Below are 22045 nucleotides of genomic sequence, written 5' to 3'. Positions count from 1 at the left end.
ACAAATCGATTAATCGACTAATCCTGCACCTCTTTACCATATGTGCGTACTGACTTGTCCTCAATGCTTCTCTTCCTACATGTGCACTTCTCTGCAGGCTTTTGTGACTGCTTTCTTTTTGTTGCAGATATATTTTATTAATACTTCCAAGTGTCTGTCACCCTCTGTCTTTGTCATAGCAATCCCAAATTCTATAATTTAAATGAAGAAATCACAGCCCTTTCCTATTAACCTGAAATCAGGTGACAGACAGTCACTGTATTTAAGGTTTTTATTTTCTTCTTCATCGTCTGTTTTTTCAGGTGCAGTCGCTTCCAGTCGGAGATCAAGCGGCTGAAGATCTCGTCCCCGGTGAGAGTGTGTCAGAACTGTTACTACAACCTCCAACATGAGCTGGTTTTTAAACCCTCACTGTTAGCTGGCAGAGCGTGCATAATGATCCTGTTAGATTTCGATGTGTCTGATAACAAACACATCTAAGTCTATTGCCCTTTAGTAAAACTGTAATAACACATTTTTTATCAAGTTGCTCTTTCACCCTTTCACCTCAACCTCTGAACTTTTTCAAGTTGGCGTCCCTCAGGGCTCCATTCTTGGTCCTCTGGTGGTTTGTCTAGTGATCATTTTAACATAAATATGCACAGTTATATAGCCTGGAAAAGATGACAAGATCAATCAATCAATCTTTATTTATAAAGCACCAAATCACAACAAACGTTATCTGAAGACTCTTTCCAAACTGAGCAGGTCTAGACCGTACTCTATCTTCTGTTATTAACAAAGACCCAACATCAAGACAGGATATGATCCAGTCCCATCTCACAGACAGGACTCAGTTTGATCTCATCTTAATCCACCATGAGCAGAGCACATTGCAGCATTTAGCAAGTTACAGTGGCAAGGACAAACTTCCTTTAACAGGCAGAAACCTCCAGCAGGACCAGACTCATGTTAGACACACATCTGCTGTCACTGTGTTGGGGTTGGAGAGAAGGATAGAGGGAGATGAAGAGAAAGAGAGATGATAGTGGTGAGACGGATAGTAGTTGTTGTAGCAGCTGGAGTCTGGCACGTCCACAGCAGCAGAGATCCAGAGGAACCTACGAGACAAGGGAGCTCAGGGACTCCAGAAAGGTCTATGGTTAGGAACTTTAATGGGACAGGGAGAGAGAGGGGATCCAAGTGTGCCAGATCCCCCGGCAGTCTAAGCCTATGCAGCATAACTAAGAGCTGGGCCAAGCCTGATCCAGCTCTAACTATAAGCTTTATCATAAAGGAAAGTTTGAAGCCATATCTTAAAAGTACGACAGAGATCCAGAGGAACCTATGAGACAAGGGAGCTCAGGGACTCCAGAAAGGACTATGGTTCAAACGTAAACTTGGACAAATATAGTAGAGGATTAGGGCCGTTGAAGAAAAAAAATTAGGTAAAATTATTTTTATAAAGTCAGAATTCTGACTTTTTTTCTCAGAATCCTGACTTTAATCTCAGAATTCCAACTTTAATCCAATAATTCTGACTTAATCTCAGAATTCTGACTTTTTTCTCAGAATAATAATATTAAAAAATAAAATGTTGACCTTGATTTCTTTTTGGCCCTAATCCTCTTCCGTAGGATTAGAGCCACTGGAAAAAAGTCATAGCTCCTAGATTAAAGTAAGAATTCTGAGATTGAAGTCAAAATACTGACAAGAAAGTCAGAATTCTGTGATTAAAGTCAGAATTCTGAGAATAATGTCAGAATTCTGAGTTTAAAGTAAGTATTCTGAGAAAAGTCTGACTTTAATCTTAATATTCTTCTTTTTTATTAATATTAATATTCTGAGGAAAAGGTCAGAATTCTGAGATTAAAGACAGAATTTTTTTCTTAGAATAATAATAATAAAGAAAAATGTTGACCTTAATTTTTTTTGGCCCTAATCCTCTTATGTAGGATTAGAGCCACTGAAAAAAAGTCTTAGCCTGAGATTAAAGTCATAATTCTGACAAGAAAGTCAGAATTCTGAGATTGAAGTCAGAATTCTGAGATTAAAGTAAGAAATCTGAGATTAAAGTCAGAATTCTGAGAAGAATGTCAGAATTCTGAGTTTGAAGTCAGAATTCTGAGAATAAAGTCAGAATTATGTGAATAAAGTCAGAATTCTGAGAAGAATGTCAGAAGTAGATTAAAGTCAGTATATTCTGAGAAAAGTCAGAAATTCTGAGAAAAATCTGACTTTAATCTTAGAATTCTGACTTTAATCTCAGCATTCTTCTTTTTTTTATTATTAATATTCTGAGAAAAAGGTCAGAGTTCTGAGATTAAAGCCAGAGTTTTTTTTCTCAGAATAATAATAATAAAGAAAAATGTTGATCTTAATTTTTTATTTTTTTTGCAGTGGCCCTAATCCTCTTCCGTAGACAAACATGGAAGTAAATCATTGTTATTTCTATATTTTTAAAGTCTCATTTTTTTCTGCCCCCTGAAATCCCAAACGGCTTCCATCTCACGATATTACCCAGTAGCCGTTGACGGCTCTTTATGTGACGGATCGAGTCCTGTATCACAATTTTCTTTTCCCCCTTTTCATTTATTTTTTGGATAATAAAAGAAAGGAGTGCAAGTAAGCAAAACACCCTCTTTTATCCTTCACCCTGGTCCCTGCGTTAGATCGAGCGCTGTGTGTTTGAGTATGCAGCAGGATAACGCTGCTTAGCTAGCTGGGTCAGTTGTTAGAAAGCTACGTGATAGCAAAGCTAACCTCATTCTACGATACAACCTCGAGACAAGTCGGGACAAGACCAGGTCAGTGGATGGGGGAAATGTGCACGTTTTAATGCAAACACAGACTCTGAAATTGTTGTTTTGAAAGAAATGATCACTACTCTCTTTGGATAACGTACAAACTTACTCTAAAGGACGTTTTGTAGAGGGGCACTCGTGTTTTTTTCTCTCGTAAAGACACAGTGACTTGGTTGTTGTTGCTAGCTAGCTAATGTGTAGCTCCATAGTAGGACTGTATCACATGAAAGGATTAACTGTTGTATGAATAACCAAACATGAATCAATTTTATAATCAAACACTCTAACAAAACTTGGTCGTTTTTGGCACACTTAAGACTCAACATTTGACAGTGAGCGGTTAGCACAGGATGTTCGCCTTGAATATAACGAAGCTTGTGGGTTAGCTAGTGTCTGAAAGTGTCGTTAATGAAACTTCTGTTCATTTGTTTGCTTATTTATGTTTTCAGTGTAGTTAAAATGGTCTTCACTTTCTGTGTTTCTAAATATGAGCTATGTGATGGCAGGTTAGCTTCTTCTTGGGGAGGTTTGGTACCCAGCCTTTGATATGGACGGGGCCTGTTTCCGCCGCCATTTTGTTTTGTTGTTTCTAATAAAATGCTTTTTTTATGCGCTGCATTGTGGCCTTTATAAACCACAGATAAGCAGTCGCGTTTAATGGGAAACCACCAAGTCGCAGCGTCGGCGTGTAGTCCAGAATCTCGCACCTCGCTGAGTTCAAGAGCAAGAAGCTAATGTTACCGCAAGGTGTTGAAAATGCATTATGAAACATGAACGCAGTCCCCCTCCCAACGCCAACACTGGGCCCTGTGTGAGCCAGCTAACGCCTGCTAGCTCTGCATTAAAGGTGTAATGTGCTCCTGCAGCTTGTGGATGAAGCATTGCATGACGTTTGTTGTGATAGTGTCAGATCTTGTGGGGGATTTTGCCCTCAGATGGATGTTTAGCTTGAACAGTCAGTGGTTATTGTTAGCTTTAGCTTCCCAAGGCCTCTTGCTGCAGGTCTGGCTTGCTGCTGGCCCCTGTTAATCCCCATACAACATGCAGTTGACCAGCCATCCCACGACCTAATTTTCTAATCTCATCTGGCTGGTGAGGCACGGTGCTTCACTGCTGCTCGGTGTTTCATCTGTGGAAACATTTGTGGTGTTTTATTTTTGCAGGGATGAGTGTTTTCAGACATTAGTCATAAGAATGATCTGTTCTTTGCTTTATATTAGACTGTTGTTGCATTTTTATGATAGTTTGTTTATAAACTGTTATTTTTTGCAACACGTTGTCTTGTTGCTCATCATGCTGCTGCTGTGAACCTTGCACACTTGTAATGTAGGTACACTGTGAACTGGTAGAACTGTCACAGCTTCAGTTTTAAACTGTACATAGATCAGTGTTGTAAAGTTATTTTGTGAATTTATTTAGCTCTCAAGTTGTTCTCCAAAGCATGTGTGGTAGGGATGCACAGAAATGAAAATTCTTGGCCGAAACTGAAAACCGAAAATGAGGAAACCCAGGCCGAAAACTGAAACAACGAAATAAATTATTATGCCAATTATTAGTAGGGACACCGGGACCGTTGTAACATTTCACTCCTTGGATTTGAGATTAAAGGCTGATTTATACTTCTGCATTGCCCCCACACAGCAGGGGCTGACGCGGACATGAGCACCACATACTTCTGCGTCGATGTGTCCGTGTCGTGCAGCAATCCTCCACCGAAACACTTGAGGGCAGTGCGGTCTCTCTGATAGCTGGTGGCCTATAATCTCCGTTTACTTTTCCACAGAGATTCACGGCTTGTTCTGTTAATCTACAGCTGATACATGTTGCTGTTTATCATACAGACATGATTACAGGAATAGAAAGGAGGAGATGAAATATACGGCCGATGAGCGGGGATCCCGGATGTGCTGTAAATGCAGTAAATACAATGCCGCCGAGTGGACCAATCACAGGGTTTCCAGTCTGTGTCGATTCTACAGGTAGTTACATTTTGGAGGAGGTACATGTCAGCTAAGTGCGTAGGCCTCTGCGTAAGTACAGGGGCTACGAGGACCTCCAACGTAGGCTTTGCCGTTGATTCAACGCAGAAGTATAAATCAGCCTTAAGCCATGCATTTTCTGTTTGTGTTGCACAGGCATTTTCTAGGCCATTTATTAGCAGACACTTGAAGCTAGTTAGTATAGCAGTTTGAACACACGTCCTCTTTTCTGCGCTCTGTTCTTCTTCTCCTTCCTAGACGCTTTAGTGCTGCAATTAAAGGAATAACGGACATGTTGTCCCTTATCTAGACAAGCGAGTACTGCCCGCGATTTTTGCTTGCGTGATAATAACATTCTTTTTCGGCCGTGTTGTTTCGGTGTTAAAAGTCTTTCGACCGAAAACCGAAAATGCACTTCTCGGCAATTTTCGGCTGAAATTTTTGGTGGACAAATTTTCGGTGCATCCCTAATTGGCAGTCAGGACCGCCTTGCATTGTTTCTACAATGCACTATGGAATAACTAGTGTTGTTTTTGGCGTGATAACGCATGGCAATCTGCTTCTAGTGGGCACAAGTTGAACCTGTTGGAGACGATCTTGTCACTCTGAACTGGACAGATGTCAGTGCTGTGTGTTTTATTGATGTGCAGTAAAATGAGTTCAAGCTAAAGGCCCAGCTGTTGCCATGGAGCCAACCCAGTCTCAAGGCAAGGCATAGAGGAATATAATTTATTATGTGTTGCCATGGAAACCATGGTTCATTTTTTTCCACCCATGTCTTTCCTGTGATGAGGTTTTTAAAACATATAACATTTCTAGATGTGCAGTAAACCATGAAAAAGGACACTTCAAGAACCCCAGAACATGATCACCTCTCATAGTAGAAGTTATTCAGTTGAGCTCTGCATACAGTTGATGCATCTGCAACAATAAAGGTTGGTTTATTCTTCTACCTTGACTCCGAGCTGGTACATGTTGCTGTTGATCATACGACAATGATGACACAGAAGATTAAAGAGGAGATGAAATGTAAGGCCGCTGTAGGGCCGCTGTACGGTGATTCCGTAAGAGCTGTAAATGCAGGAAATAATATTCCGTCTCGTTGACCAATCATAGGGCTTGCACTCCTCTTTGTTTCAGCACGTAATTACATTTTGGAGGAGGTGCACGTCAGGCTTCTTCGTCAAAAGAGAGCTATGCAGACTTATGGCGTCAACACAACGCAGAAAAATAAACCAGGTGTAACCCTGACACACCACATTGAGAACTACAGCATCAAGACAGTTTAGCAATAGACAAACAAGTAAACTCAGGTGTATAACAAATAGGGATGCAACACAAGTCTGCAGCATAGACTGTAAAAAATATGGACGTAGTATCCGTGACGTCACCCATCTGTTTCTGAAGAGCTGTTTTGAGACCAATCGGCTGCGGCAGCCATATTGCTGCTGTCGAGCCAGTGTGACGTAAAGAGGCGGGCTTTGAGCCTCCTAGCCAACAGCTGCAGTGTTCCCACAGGCAGCTGTGCCTCTCATTGGGAGACTGGTAATCTCAATATCTTCGAAATTGCCGAATTAGAAAAAAATTCACCCCCCTCACAGTGAGAGGACGTCGAGAAACTAGCTATTCAGACTACACTCATCTTTTGTACCAGGCTGTAAACATGTTTATTAATGCTGCAAACATTGTCTTTTCCCCATTCATGTGTATGTGACTTCCGGTACTTAAGGAGCCAGCCTCAAGCGGATCCCCGATGAACTGCAGCTTTTAACACTTCCGCATTGACTCATATTTTTAGACCGGAGGTTGCCGCTTGGTCTGCAGCGTGGTAATCCCTAAACAATGTTACAAACTCTCGCCTAATGGAAACACTTCCAACATGACAGCACATCGGCTGCACCATCGCTCAGCCACATTACTGAGAGACACAAAAAGTAACGACGACAGTTGAGATGACCATTGTCAAAGATTTGGAGCTGAAGTGACAGAGAGATTAAAAAGTATTCTAGAGCATGTGTCCGTAGGTTGCTGCGTATGGTATGGCTGATAGCCTGCCACTAGGGCGCCGCTGGCATATGCCGGTCCTCAATGGCCTGCCAGTCGTCTTGATGTCTCGTGAAGTAGAGGCCAGATTCAGAACGTCATATGCTCCACCCCCACGATGAATATGAAAATAAATAGCAGTGGTCTTACTTCATGCCACTTACTGCCGCGGTTATGTGAATTGAAGCCAATGCGGGAGTGTTAAAAACTGCAGTTCCTTGAGTGTCCATTTGAGGCTAGCTCCCGAAGTACCGGAAACAACATACACACCAATTCAAAAAAGACAATCTTTACAGCAGAAATAAACACGTTTACAGTCTAGTTCAAAAACCAGTGTAGTCTGCATGTCCAATATGGCTTCAAAACAGCGCTTCAGAAACAGACGGGTGACGTCATGGATACTACGTCCATTATTTATTCAGTCGATGATAGAAACAGGGCATTTTCTGTTGTATAGCTGACAGCCCACGGGGCAGAAATTTACTCCAGAGGTTATGAATCGGTTATTTGTTGTAATGGGAGAATATTTCTTCAGCAAGAAAGAGGACAAACATTTCGTAAGAAAAGCTTGACATGTTGTTGATGTGTGGATTGGCATTTAGTCTCATGAGTGGGAACACAGATTTGGTATGCCGGTTCAAAGTGAGGCTGCACGACACAAGAAGTAAGAGTATTTCATTCACACCCCACAGAGTCGCCACCATCCTTTCTTTTGGGGAGTTTTGATTTCGGTGACAGTTTATTTATGTTAATGTGAGTTAATACATGCGTATACAGTCAACACTTTCACTCTCACTTCTGTGAAAACCAGGTGTCAAATCTCTTCTTTTTTTTGTTCTCCTCTCTCTCTCTCTCTCTCTCTCTCTCTCTCTCTCTCTCCTCTCTCTCCTCTTTCTCCTCTCTCTCCAGTCTCAGGGCTCACCATACTCAATGAGCGGACAGCGCAATGTCAGAGCGTTCTGGGCAAACTGCAAAGGGGAAGGAAGGCAAAACCAAGTATGCGTCTCTCAACCTGTTTGATACATACAAAGGAAAGAGCCTTGAAACACAAAAGCCTGTTGGTGAGTATTTTTGGTCCCAGGGAAGCTGTAATCATCACAACATAACGTACATTCAGTGTGACGCTTTCAAAAAGATGGCCTTCTTGTCTTTCTACTGAGGGAACTGTGTCTGATGGTATTGTTTTGCCTCTAATGATGTGCTGCTTGTTTGGTAATTGAACATACCTGTAGTGTTACATTCAGATTCACCAGTTGTTGTTGTAATTAATAATGCCTGGCAGTGCTGTTTTGTTGCTGATGCCAAGCACTGCAACTCTGATGCAGCAGCCCACTGTCTCCCTAAAAGCTTTGGTGCTCATTTCCAATATAGTAGTGAAATATATACTGCATCTCTCAGCTGCCTGCCAACCTGGCTTTGCTGTTCAGGGATATTTACTATCCTTATTTACAGGACTTTACTCCCACCTCCAACAGAATGTGTCACAACTGTAGAAATAAAGAAGGAGATCATGCCTGTCCTGGAGGGTGCACACACAGCTCTTGAGCTGCAGCGTGTCAGCTGAGCCTTGGAGCCACAGAGCCTGACCCCCAGACAGAGGCTTGCTTGTGGACGCTGTTTGACTTCTGCGCTGAGTCCCTAGTCAATGTTTTATTCAGAAGCTCCTCACTAGATCCAAGCAGCTGTCCTCGTTGTGCAAACTACAGACTTCCCCTTCCTACATAGTGAAGCCATGCACTGCTGTGGTTTCTCTCAGCCTCAAGGCAACAAATGAGGGATTGATATTCAGCATAGCTTCTTTTTGCAGAACCGGAAGGCTTTTCCACGCTTCTTTGAGCATCAATATCCTGATAGGACTCCATGAACTGTAATTTAAGTGGGTTTGCTGAAGGTTTTTAATAAGGTCTTGAAGCTTTTTTTTTTCCAATCCACATCCATATAAATCATCAGACTGTAACTACTGAGCCTGTATTCTCGTTGGATGTTCAGCATCCTAATTGCATATCTGGCAAGGCAAGCGCCAGAAGCCATTCCTGTCATCGACTCCTCCTTGCCCACAGTAGATTTGATTGGTGTCAAGTTTCAGTGGTCCATCTGTGCTAATGACCTCCTTTTTTTCTTCTCCATATCAGTTCCCCCCCGCCATGGCCTGCAGTCTCTTGGTAAAGTTGCCTCCGCACGGCGTATGCCACCTCCTGCCAACCTGCCGAGTCTGAAGGCAGAGAACAAAGGCAACGATCCCAACGTCTCGCTCGTTCCCAAAGACGGCACAGGATGGGCAAGCAAACAGGAACAAGCAGACCCAAAGAGGTCAGCAAGCCTACTTCAGCAAACACTCAGATCAACCTTTGTTTTCATTTTTAATTTACTCTGATGATAGGTAGGAAAGAGCTGAAGTAATTTTATCTCATGCCTCACACTTGTTACTTTTCCCCCCTCTCTTAGTACCGATGCATCGTCAGCACCGCAGCCGGAATCGCAGCCGCCTGCGGCTTCACCGACACCTGCACCGACCCGCCCGAGAACCCCGCAAGCTTCAGAGGTACACACAGACCCAGTTGTAAGAATTCAAACTGTATATTCTTCTTTAACAATGTGCATGGATATTTGTGTTTCCCACAATGGTATCATTTACTATGTATCTCTGTGTGCCTGCACCTTCCCCAAGCCTCCGGCCCCAGCTTCAACCCAGGCCGTAGGGGCAAGGTCCTGGGCGCAGGCCAGTGTTACACTTGGAACACAAGGGGATGGTGAGTCTTACTTTGTATCAGGCTTTTATCTGGAACAAGCTTTTCGTTACATTCCCTAAAAGAAAATTCTCCTCGTGTTCTCTCTCTGCAGGTGGAAAGGGATCAAACCTACCGTCGCCATTCTCTCGAGAGGAATTTCCCACCCTGCAGGCGGCTGGCGAACAGGACAAAGCTGGCAAAGAACAGGGCACTGCAGATCAGTGGTATGGGCCAGGACCAAGCCTCCGCCCCCAGAGTGAGTAATAATGATCAAACAGTTGCTTAGTTAAATCTGTGTTTGTGTGAAAACCTATTTCTCAAGCTTGATTTTGGCAATGATGATAATAAAATACTGCAACTATGCAAGATAAGCTTTTTCCTTCAATTAATATGAAATTTCTTTAATTATTGTTACAAATGCACATCAAAATAATAATTCTGTAAAAAAATAATTGGTTCCTTCATCTATTTTGGTGTTCTGTGTTTGCTAACACCAAACCGAATTAGTACGCAAGACATGGTTCTTTTTAAAAGACCTGTATGTGTTATATCTCTAAATTTATGGCTTGGTGTCTCTGATCTTATTCCATTAAAGCCCATAAAACCACCACAGTGACCACATCGTCCTTTCCTGTTTTTCTGTCCGCAGACGTCACAAGTTGGCGGGACGGTGGGGGCCGAGCCCTGGCGCCCACCTTGTCTGGGGAGGGGGCAGCGGAGGGTGGCGCTGGTGGAGTTCTGGTGATGGATGGGGCAGCTGGGGTCCCCCCTCCGAACTCTCAGTCCCATGGGCCACCTAGAAACCCTCCTGCAGGCAGCCCTGCCTTGCCCCTGCCCCAGCCCCCTGTGGGACCCGGGTTCCCCCAGTACCGAGGGATCATACCTCCCTTTGTAAGTTCTCTTGTTTTTTCTTAAGTTTGATGAGCGGAAATAATAATACATTTTTTCGTGTTATATATTTTATCAGTGGTGCTTTGATTTGAATCAAAGTACAAATGGATCGTATAATTGTCACTTAACTCTCTTGTCATTTTCTTATCATCTCTTTATGTTGATGAGCATCTTGGTCAAATAATGCTGTAGACTACCACTAGCCCTCTTCACAGAGCTCTTATGTTAAAAATATGATTTGATCTTTATCCTTTCTTTATAGATGTATCCTCCCTACCTGCCCTTCCCGGCCCCCTATGGCCCTCAGGGGCCATACAGGTACCCGGCACCTGGGGAAGGGCCCCCTCCAAGGTATGCATCTTCCCTTAATTATTTGTAAAACTAGTTTTGGGTTACTTAGTGGCACTTTGTTCACCAGATATTTCAGTAGGCATCAAACTCATCTGTGATTGTTTATATCAAATCTCACAAACAACCTCATCCCCTCTTTCAGGTTCTCTCGTGGCCAGGGTGGACCTGATGGCAGGCCCCAAGGCGGACCACGTGACGCAGGGGGAGAGATGGTGAAGCGTCCCTCTATCCTGAAGCAGGATGACCTAAAGGAGCTCGACGAGCTGGACCATGACGGAGACGAGGGCTGGGCAGGTAAAAAATGAAGCTTAATCAGAAATATAAAAGTAAATGAGGTTGTACATAGAATTGGCTGAAAGCTGGGAGATAACGGCTTGATGTCACATTGTAGATAAACATTGATGAAAACACAGAAATACAAATTCAGTCTTTTAAAGTTTGAAACAATTCAGAAATATGTTAATGCACTTATTGTCTTTTTTAAGCACTTAGTTTTGTACATGGAATAATTCTTATGTTACATTCAAAGCACATAACAGAACTCTGAAAAATGAGCTTTTGACCAAATAATGGGATTGTATCATTTGCAGATCTTCAAGATCACTAGTGTTTGTCTGTGTGAAGTAATAAAAAAATCAAGAATTATACATATGAAATATTCATTTTTAGATAGGTTAGCACTTCTGAGCTAGCACTGCAGAAACTTAATTGTTGTTTTGGATGCACATGAGAGTATTCAGCCACATTAAGGTTCTCTGTTTATGATAAAGAATGTGATAACAAAGTGGTTCATGCCTTATAGTATAAGTGGATATCTGGCTGAACTGAGCAGATGTGTTGCAGTCAGAGCATGACCATTTGTTCATGTCTTGTTTCCTTCAAAGGAGCTCATGAGGAGATTGATTACTCCGCCAAATTGAAGTTCAGTGATGATGAAGGAGAAGAGGAAGGGGAAGAGGAGAGAACCGAAAGCATCAATGACACACAGTATGTGAAAAAGTAACATAAATATATATATGTCTGTATAAAAACTTTATCACTTTCCGTTTTACCTGAGTATGACCAGACTTAACAAAAATATCATAATTAGTTTTGAAATTGTTCATATTTGTCTTGTTCTTAGTGAGCAACAGAGGTCCCAGGATGCCCCCCCTGCAACCTCTCGCACCCGAGCCTCGGACAGTGTTGGAGACGCACGCCACACACCTCCCATTACTGCTGACAACGGCCCCCAACCCCCCTCCAGCAAGCCAGGATGGGCCGAGGAGGGAGGCGCTGGCTGGGGGGCTCAAGGAGCACCATCCAATTACCAGGTAGCAGCAAAATGCTTTTCAGCAGCAAGGTGTAGCCTGGACAGGTTGTACTGTAGCTCAAAACAGAGCAGGAAACTCCTGAAGAATCTTATTTGTGGGCAGAGATGTTAGTGTGTTTCTGTTTTTGTCAGTGTAGGTAATTGGGATGGGGTATGGCTAACTGTGTCTGCCTGTATATAGGGGCGCAGGCCTGGATTGGGTGGTCCCCGGGAGCAGCCCTCCCCCCCACCAGGGCCGCTCCTTGGACAAGGGCCTTACTCCTTTTACCGACAGGTAGACATCCGTACAGGGCCTCATAGACAACTCATTTCTATCATTATGTCATCGCCGCCTAAAGGTCGAATGAAGAAGTCATCTTTAGTTTTAATTTCGCTTTTTTCCTTTTGAGTTCAGTTACTGTTCATGTGGTCATCTGTAGAATATATTTTCAACTCTTAAATGTGATGTTACCTGATGAGAACTGCGTAGAGCATCATATACATTCTAACTGTTCAGGAACGGCCCCACAACCAGGGTGCTGCACGCCCAGGGAAACCGGTTCCCAACCAGCAACAGCCAGCAGCAGGAGGGCCTACTCCTCCTCCGCAGCCTGGCCTGCTGGCCCCTGGAGCCCCAGGAGCCCCTGGAGCACCTGGAGCCCCTGGAGCCCCTGGAGAAGATGAGGACGAGACTTGGCGGCAGCGCAGGAAGCAGTCCTCCACTGAAATTTCAGCTGCTGTGGAGCGAGCCCGTCGACGCAGAGAGGAAGAAGAGCGCAGGATGGAGGAAGAGAGACGAGCAGCCTGTGCCGAGAAGCTGAAGAGGCTGGATGAAAAGCAGCAGCAGCAGCAGGGCAGCAGCGTAGGAGGTAGTGGCAGTAAAACCCCCAGCCTTGATGGAAACTCTACAGTTGCCACCGCAGGTAGCCCTACTCCGTCTGTTTCAGCCTCCTCTCCCAACATCAGTCAGCCTTCATCTCCCTGTGTTGACCCAGAAGAGCCACCATTGCTGGCTGTCCAAACAGGGCCTAGTCCTGGAGTTGGTGAACGACAGCGGGCCAGCAGCAATAGCAGCTATGACTCCAGTGCAGGTAAATCATTTATGTGTAAAGTGATAAGGATCTGAAACATTTGGATGTGATTTAATTTGCTTTAGATCTGATGCTTTTAATAAAAAAATGTAAAGTATGACGTCTTGATAATAGCCCTTGCCTCATTTCTTTATCCCTACATTCTTGGTTCAGATGTCCAGCCATGTCCCCAGCCAGCAATGTCACAGCCACAGCAGCCGGCACCGCTGGACGTACCTGTACCAGGAGAGAATAAAGAAGAGACCTTAGGAGGTCCACATGTTCGTGCAGGCAGTGGAGGGGAGAGAGGAGTGGACCCTGTGAAAATTGAAAATATCGGAGGGGGGGCTGGTCGTCAAGCTGGTGGTCCTCCTGGCCAGGGTTACTCCAAGTACCAGAAATCTCTTCCGCCTCGATTTCAGAGGCAGCAGCAGGTAAGGATTTGAATGTAACTGTTATGTACCTGTGTGTTGTTTGTGAAGTACTGATATTGCTTGGATAGTAAATGCATTTTGAATTATTAGCACTTTACAAAAAGCAGCTCTACTGTATGTAGCTATGGTAACTGGTGTAGATACAAAAACATCTGTTCATCTGTAATGGAAACACAAGAGTCTTCAGTTTTCTGTTTGAACTTTTGTTCTTTAGGAGCAGCTCCTGAAGCAGCAGCAGCAATGGCAGCAACAACAACAACAACAGCAGCAGCAGCAGCAGCACAGCCAGGCATCACAAAGCCAGCTTTCCCCCCAGCCCCAGGCTCCACAGGGTCCTTCATCAGGTGCAGCACCACAGCCGGGGCCTGGACCAAAGCAGGGCGGACCCATGTATCCGCCCAGCAATATGGTTCGACCTCCACCACTGCCAATGAACTTTGACCCTCGCTGGATGATGATGCCCTACATGGACCCTCGTATGATGCAGGGCCGCCCTCCACCAATGGATTACTATTCAGCTGGCATGCACCCATCAGGTCAGTCTGTGTGACATTATCTGTGAGACCTGATGGAATACCTCAAAGATAGATAATCCAAAATTTCCCTGCTCGTCCTGAAAGAGTAACCAACCAATACAATACTGACATTTGATATTGACTCATTCTTTTGAAACATTCTTACCCACCCCCCAGGGCTTATAGGGCGTGAGCGTTCTGATTCAGGAGGATCTGGTTCAGACCCCTTTGACCGACAGCAGCAGCAGCAGCAGCAGCAGCAGCAGCAGCAGCAGCAGCAGCAGCATCCAGGGCACCCTCACCGTGGAACTCCCCCAATGGACCCTAAGCTCTCCTGGGGGCCAGAGGTATTCCCTGGCGGAGGAGAGGGCAGGGGACTGACATCCCCCCTTAGGCAGAAGCAAGCAATGGAGGAAGATGAAGGGGCTAAAGGACCCAGGTATGACATGTGTCAATTTGGGGGATTCTTTTGGTTTAATAAGTTATGAGTAAATAAAAAAACTGAGGAATAAGTCACCAAACTTAAATCCATGGACCTATACTGTGATCTTTCTTTCAATTGGGCTAAAATCAACCCATAGTTCAATAGACCAACCCTCATACTTTATTGTCATACTTTATCTTAGGAACGACACTCCTCCACATCGAATGCGGGAAGGTGGATTGGGACCTATCCAGCAGCCGAGCTCCAACTCCGGGTCATCCAATCAGACTCCACCTCCAGTTGGCGCTCAAGTTGGGAGCCAAGGAGATGGCCACCACCCTCATCACTACATGAGCGGCCAGGGCAACTACAGCAACTTCCCTGATCAAGGTGCAAGAATGCTTCCGCACCAACAGCAGCAGAGGGCAGGTGAGCGGGGAAACCAGCCACACGGTTTTACCCACCAAGACGAAGGACCTCCACGAGGATCCCAGCAAGGCCAGATATGGGGGGCTCCACACCCTCACTACGATCGCAATGGCCGTGCAGATCTCCCCTCTGAAAGCAATTCTCATCACCACCATCATCATGGCCACCACCCTCAGCAGTCTCATTTTCATCTCCACCCCCACAAGCCAGAGAACAGCCGTGACAGGGTCACTGAGGCCAATGCTAAGAAGACTGATGCTTCTCCACCAATCCACCAACCCTCCCTCTCCTCTTCCTGCTCTTCCTCCTCCTCCTCTTCTGCTAGAGATGACGGAAATGTCAAGGCTGCCCAGCACCATCACCCAACTCAGAGAGAGGGGGAAGCTGGTGCCGGGCATACTGCTGGTGAAAGAGGTAGCAGTGGCAATGCTGGCAGCAGCAGCCATGGAAAACAGGAGAAAACAGGCCCAGCATACACTCCCCATTCCTCTGTCACCGCTGCCCAACCTTCCTCTCAGCATGGCAGTCATGCTCATGCTCAGCAGCATCACCATCATAAACCAAACCAAAGAGGGGGTCGGGAGCACAAGACAGAGACCCAGTGGGGCCCACGGCCTGGGAGTAGCCACGTGGGTGGAGGGTCCTCTCATGGTAGGAGGGCCAACAATGCAGGAGGTGGAAATAGCTCCCGCGGAGGTGATGACTCCTCCAACATTCAAATGGACCACAAACCCTCCAACCATTCAGGAGCCAGCAATGCGAACAAGAGAGCTGGGCCGATAAAGAAACCAGTGCTGAAAGAGATGAAGAAGGACGGAGGGGATGTTGATGGAGAAAAAACAAGTGTAGGTTTCGGGAAAGATAAAGAGCAGGATGGGGCCCAAACCACCTTAGCCAAGCAGGAAGCCTCCTCTGTCTCCCAGAACACATCCGCTCCATCTAAAGACGAGCCGACTCAGACAGCCAAACCCAGGAACGGAGGCAAAGAACGATCAGCAGGAGGAGGTGGAGGAGCTGGGGGTAGAGGGCCAAAAGACGGTGACACCAATTCCTCAGGTTTATCAGGTTCCTCCTCCAGGAGGGACAGGGACCGTTCTGCTGAAAGAGGAGGCCATCATGGAATTCCCCCCAAAGGTGGTAGGGCCAGTCGTGGACGAGGGGGGGAGTTCTACGGACGGGGCCGTGGATACCGTGGCACCTATACAGCCACTGTCGGGCCTACTGGTGGAGGTCGGGGAAGAATGGGAGGCAGGAGTGGGAGAGATTACCGCTCATCTGTGGCTGGTGGCCACCATCATGAATCCAAAGGCGAGGGAGGCGGTGGCAGACATGGCCAGGAGCGCTCTCAGCATAACCCAGCCAGGGCCAGGAACCGAAGTGAAACTCGCAGTGAGGGTTCAGAGTATGAGGAAATCCCCAAGAGGAGGAGGGAGAGGGGTTCAGAGACTGGCAGTGAGAGTGGTGCCAGTGACCTTGGTCACTCAGACAAAGATGACAACCAGAAACCCAATACCAAGAATGGCTCAAACACTACTAGCAGCAGCACAATGTCATCTGCACCACCCAGAGGTTCCCAGGCCCGTGTGTTCACCCCCAGAGGTGTGCCCTCAAGAAGGGGGCGGGGCGGAGGGAGTGGAGGAGGAAACATCTACAGGAGCAGTGGTAATGTTGGAGGACCATCTGGAGGACACCGTATTGGATCCAACTCAGCCTCTCATGGTGGGCCCTCCAAGGCATCAACCTCCACCCGAAAGCAGCACGGCCCACCACAAACGTCTGGGCCCAAAGACTTGGGGAGGGGAGGAAATGGAGGAGAGAAGAAAGATAAGACAGCTGATGCAAATCAAGCTCAGAGTCAGGGCTCTAATCCCCCTCAGACCACATTGCCCCCTGCAACTCCTTCCACTTTAAGCTCCAATGAGAATGGAGTAGCTGTGACCCAGCTAGCCTCGACCAACCCTACGTCTAACTCTGGAGGGCCAAACGCCCTTCCTCTGCCCACCAACCGTGGGTTTCCACCAGGTGGATTTGAGCGACCACCTAGACGTCGTCGTCATGGGCGTTCCCAGCATCAGCAGGACAAGCCACCCCGCTTCCGGCGACTGAAGGAGCGAGAGAATGCTGCTCGGATCAACGGAGGAGTAGGGGTCATTGGGGGAGGGAGGCCTTCCTCTCCCTCCCTGAATTCAGTTCAGGACAGTAACGGAGCCCCTGTCTCTGCTCCAGTGACAGGCACTGCCCAAAATGCCAACCACAATACCGCAGTAACAAACAACAACAACAATAGTGGTGGTCATCTCAGCAACGCAAACAGCCACCACCATCACCACTACAACCAGGGCAGCACTGGACCGCCCCACCCACAGCACCACCACAGCCACGGAGCAAAGTCCCCAGACTTCACCAACCAGAACTCAGACCAGGCCAACGAGGAGTGGGAGACTGCTTCAGAGAGCAGCGACTTCACAGAGTTCAGAGACAGGGAAGGTGGCGGAGGAGGGAAGTCGTACTCCTCTCACCATCCCCACCACATGGGAAGGGGAGGAGGGGGAGGAGGAGGTGGAAATGCGGGTGAGCGAGATATGACGGGGAAAGAGCCCTCAGCGAATAAGCGAAGCTTCTCGAGCCAGCGTCCTGGCATGGAGCGACAGAACCGGCGGGTCAATGCTGGAGGAGGTGGAGGCGGAGGGGGAGGAAGAGGTCCTCGAGGTCCAGCAGGTGGTGGCTCTGGTGGGCCTGGTAATGGAGGTGGAGGCAATCGAGGAGATAAGCGTGGTAACTGGCCCTCCCCGAAAAATAGGAAGTGATGGAATATTACGGAACATTTTAGATGACCCCCACCTACATCAAAACCACCTTATTCCATCTTAATCCCTTTTTGATAATTATTTCATGGCTTATCTGTTGGCATCCCTAAACATGTTAGTGTAATGTACAGTATATGGAGATGGTATTCACACTCAGTTTAGCCCCCCCACCCCCACCCCCCCATTCATGTCGCCTCCTTTGCTTTGCATCCATCAACTCTCTACCGTCCGTTAATGTAAATCTCTCTCTCTCGTTCTGTTTCCTCCCCTCCTTCCCTCGAAGTCTCTTCCCAGTTGGATTTGACAAGCATGTGTTTCTGCAAACGGAGGTGCACGTGGTTTTGACAGATGATATTTACACAGAGCTCCACACACACTCACATTTACAAGCACAAATACGACATCTCTTCAAACACATGGACACATGCAGTCATGTGGGCGCAAATTGAAAAATCTGGGATTAAATTGGCGGAAATGTTTGGATTGGGCTAATTTTTATATTTATATGTATATTTCTACCACACTTTGGCCTTGGGTGGTATCCAGTAGTGCAGATCTGCATTACTTCCCTCACAAAGGGAATGAGTGCAGCTCTATCTTTTAACGAGAACAATGTAACATAAGATGTTTCTGTTTTTGTCTTTCTTGGCCTCATGTAAGTTTAGTTTCAGCCTCTGGGAAATGTTAGGGGTGTTTGTTTTTTCTTCTAGAAGCAGGTTATTAAACACCTTTTTACTAAATTCCCCACTTCTGCTGACTCTTTGGTCTCCTCTAAAGTACATCTGATTACTGTGATGAAGTACTACTGCTCAGTGCTCACTTACACCTACATTGATTTGTCTTTCATTTCAGTGTTTCAGCTGCTCGTTCAGGTAGATGGTGTGAATTTATTTCTCCTCCAGTGTTTTTGACCTCTTAACATTTTAATATCAGTTGAGTTTGTCCCTTTTTTTTTTAAGAATCTAATGCGTCTTCGGCCTCATCGTAGTATCCTTCTTCACCTGCAGAACTTCTGTATACTCGAAATCCAAGTCAACCCAAGGATTATAGTTTAACTCTTCTTTTCTCGTGTTTTGTCTCCCCCATGAAGACTATATGATAGCTTATGGCTTTATTTCGACAACTCTGAAAACACCTTTTTTCTCCTACCACAAGCTCAGAAACGATCAGTCTTGGATGGGGTAATATGAGATAAATGAAAGCGTAGGTCATTGTTGGCTTCAATAGGTGATTGAATATGTTCTATTAAGCACTCCTTGTAGTATAAATAAAACCCATGTTTGTTGGTTTTTATTTTGTGTTCGTTTTTGGGCAGGTTACATGTGATGCAACAGTTCAGGTACTCTGTCTGGGCCCAGAGTACAGAGCTAGGCTGAGTATTGTACTACGACACACCCCGTTACTCTCTTTCTGTGCTCTCGTGGAAACCTCACATCTAAAAAGGACTGCTTCAAAGAGCTCTGTGTCTGAGGAAGTATTTTTTTAAGGTGTGCGTTCTTGGGATGGATGGCGGTTTTCAGTACACGCTGGGGATCGAGTAGCCCACACAAATTCAATCCAGAACAATCCTGGAAGGCGTGACGACAAGAGTCACCTTTTCCGCGGAACACACGGTTTCCATGAATCTGCTCGCAACAAAATGATGCTGACCTGGAGTTTTGGGGGAAATGTTGGATTGATGTAGGATTACACTTGTAAAGCATAGTTTGTATCATACAAAAAAAAAAAAAAAGGCAGAAAATGGCACACAGCTTGGAGGAAAAAAAGAACATCCAGTGTGAACTAAATCGATTTGTACCAATTCTGTCACTGCTGTAAGTTGGGGTTTGTTTGTTTACTGACAACAGTTTGAAGATCTTCTCTGGGATGTTGTGTGTAGGGCATTCAACAATTTGTGTATGAGCGTGCGTGCTTGTGTGCGTGTGTGTGCGAGTGTGTGTGAGTGTGTGAGTGTGTGTGTGTTTCCTGGTGTCTGTGTAATAACTCGGGGAAGGGGTGGGGACCAGAGGGGTTAACATGAATGGCAAGCACTTTTTTCTGCCTTGTTTGCCCACACTTGATTTAACCAGTATCATTAAGACAATTTTACCGTTTCTTAAATACATCCACATATATACATGCCGCTGTGTGTATATGTTCAGAATCCAAGTGAAGAACATGCAGTGGAGAAATTCACCAGTTTGTGTGTGTGTGTGTAATATTTAAGAAAACATTCTTCAGCAGGCAAGTGAAGTTGGACATATTTTATTTTTCACTATGACTTCTAAGCATGAACACACACCCATGGGTGCAGCTTGCCTTGCCTGTTACTGGTTTATACATTGATAGCTGTACACGTAACACTGGCTCAAAGAGTCCTTCATCCCTCCTTAACTCTTAATGTTGATGTGCGCATTCTTTTATGTACCCATGTTAAAAAGAAAACAAAAGTAGTGTACTCCAGAAAATTACTCAAGAGATTGTACTATGTTTCCAGCATTACCAAGGTACCTGGAGTGGTTCAAACTGTTTTTAGCATTTATGGTTTTTATTAATGGAACCGTAATATACACACATGTATGTATATTGGTATGTATCTAAGTTTTGTCTACCCCAACTTACATTCCCACAAACAAATGTTGCCATTTTTAGTTCAAGGGAGCAATGTACAAGCAGAGAAGTGTCTTATTATAATAAAGTTATACAGAGAAGGCAAAGTTAAATAAACTACTTTTGATTTAATGGAAACTGTGTGAACTGTGTCTCGTTCTTCTGAAGTGGATTGAAAGGGAAGGTTTTGCGGTTGTGTCTGTGAGTCATACCATTAAGCTAGCTTCACACTACCACACCTAGATGAATAATTGACATAATTGTAGTCATCATGTGAAGATATGTGCATGGCTTTTGGTTTCCCAGTTTAAAGATAAAGAATTTCTTTATCTGTTTATGATGTGAACAGTAGCCCTGACCAATTATTTCTTCCCTCTCTTTGGGTACCAACGGTGTGAAACAGTCGCAGCAACAACAACAACAGGCATTGCCATGTATTGTCTATCAATAAAAGGAAACAAAATAACACCAGAAGCTAAAACTCGTGAAGACCAGGGGTGTTTCCAGGGGTGGCCATAGCCCCCCTTAAACTGATTGGCAAACCAAAATCCTAAACCCTGGCTGTTTTCGAAACGGCCTGCTACATACTCCCTACTAATGTAGTAGGTACTAGGTACTGCATACTACCCTCTGCATTTGAATTTAGTATGTAGTATGACTGTTCTCTTGGATCTGTGTTGCCGTACGCTGGGCCAGACATCACTGAATTTCCAAGTTAACAACGGCCAAGCTAAGAGAGAAACTGCTTCTTTAGCATCCACTTATAAGAAGTGGTTTTTATGGAATTTAATAATTTTCACAGCACCTAAAAATGGAAAAAAAGAAGAGAAAAGAAAAAGCGGAAGGAGCTATGTGCATTGTGGGAAACAGTACGCAAGACAGATTGGTCAGATGCGTACTGTGAAATTTTCCCGAATCAGTAGACATCTGGGGAGTTTTGACAAACTAAAGATTTTCCTCTTGTTCACATACTACTTACTACATACTGAATTTTGGCCAAATCAGTACGTACTGCTAGTATAGTAGGCGGTTTCGAGAACAGCCCCTGATTGGGTATTTACCTGATCAGAGGCAGGACTGAAGTACCCAACAGCTAGCTCCATCCTCTGAATTTCAGTGTAACATCTCTTCTGTTTGTTAGCAGTCTAATTTGTGACTTTGAACAAGCATCTTTTGTTTAGTCCTTAAAGATTAAAGATAAGAAGATTCAAATGTTGCCGCTCTGTTGTGTTACTTTTTGAAGTGAGAAAAAATACAAAGGAACATTAACTCTTACGGGTAAAATGCTATCCATCTTGTGTGCAAACAAACTTAATACAACCCCTGCTAGAGTTTACAGCCCCGGTTTTGCCACCCCAGTCTAAAGGCATTTTTCGACTGCATGAACTTTACCCCGGAACTACATGCGTTTCAACCGGAGGAACCAGGATCTAAATTTAGTTCAGGGGTAGTTAATCTCCTCCCTGAAAAGCCTCTGCTAGGGGGGGTAGTACTTTTCAAAGGTCCTGGGACTTTCGGCTGAATGTAACAGATAAACATAAGAAAACAAGGTAAATATACAAAAATAAATAATAATAAACATTTTTAGATAACTTGACCCCCCATTTGTGTCTCGCGAACCCCCCGGGGGTCCCGACTCACACTTAGGGAACCCCTGAGCTAGTGTAGCAGAGCTGTAAATTCCTACCAGGAAGATTGGATTAAGTATTA

General features: G+C 45.1%; 1 protein-coding gene across 8 annotated transcripts; it reads left to right on the top strand.

The window, feature by feature from the left end:
- Positions 1–2380: 2380 nt before the first annotated feature.
- Positions 2381–20473, top strand: prrc2a (proline-rich coiled-coil 2A). 8 transcript variants are annotated; one of them, XM_034704965.1, is made up of 17 exons: positions 2473–2604; positions 7715–7866; positions 8938–9115; positions 9251–9347; positions 9474–9555; positions 9647–9790; positions 10184–10425; positions 10688–10776; positions 10919–11070; positions 11661–11763; positions 11900–12089; positions 12270–12362; positions 12585–13158; positions 13312–13571; positions 13786–14107; positions 14264–14525; positions 14713–20473. In XM_034704965.1, the coding sequence occupies exons 2-17, from the start codon at positions 7752–7754 to the stop codon at positions 17744–17746; spliced, it is 5937 nt and encodes a 1978-aa protein (XP_034560856.1). In that variant the 5' UTR covers positions 2473–2604; positions 7715–7751; the 3' UTR covers positions 17747–20473. The 8 variants fall into 8 exon arrangements, with proteins under 8 accessions (XP_034560860.1, XP_034560859.1, XP_034560856.1 ...); XM_034704963.1 differs by having other exon boundaries at positions 9251–9365; XM_034704964.1 differs by having other exon boundaries at positions 2482–2786.
- Positions 20474–22045: the final 1572 nt, after the last annotated feature.

Source organism: Notolabrus celidotus, chromosome 16 (assembly GCF_009762535.1).
Source record: "Notolabrus celidotus isolate fNotCel1 chromosome 16, fNotCel1.pri, whole genome shotgun sequence".
Taxonomy (NCBI): Eukaryota; Metazoa; Chordata; class Actinopteri; order Labriformes; family Labridae; genus Notolabrus; species Notolabrus celidotus.
Note: the sequence above shows the minus strand (reverse complement) of the source record. Positions and strands in the feature narration are given on the sequence as shown.

Coding starts and splice junctions, on each gene's coding strand:
- prrc2a (XM_034704963.1), top strand. CDS start 7,752: ATGTCAGAGCGTTCTGGGCAAACTGCAAAGGGGAAGGAAGGCAAAACC. Junction 10,777..10,918: donor GGGGAAGGGCCCCCTCCAAG/GTATGCATCTTC, acceptor CCCCTCTTTCAG/GTTCTCTCGTGGCCAGGGTG. Junction 12,090..12,269: donor GAGCACCATCCAATTACCAG/GTAGCAGCAAAA, acceptor GCCTGTATATAG/GGGCGCAGGCCTGGATTGGG.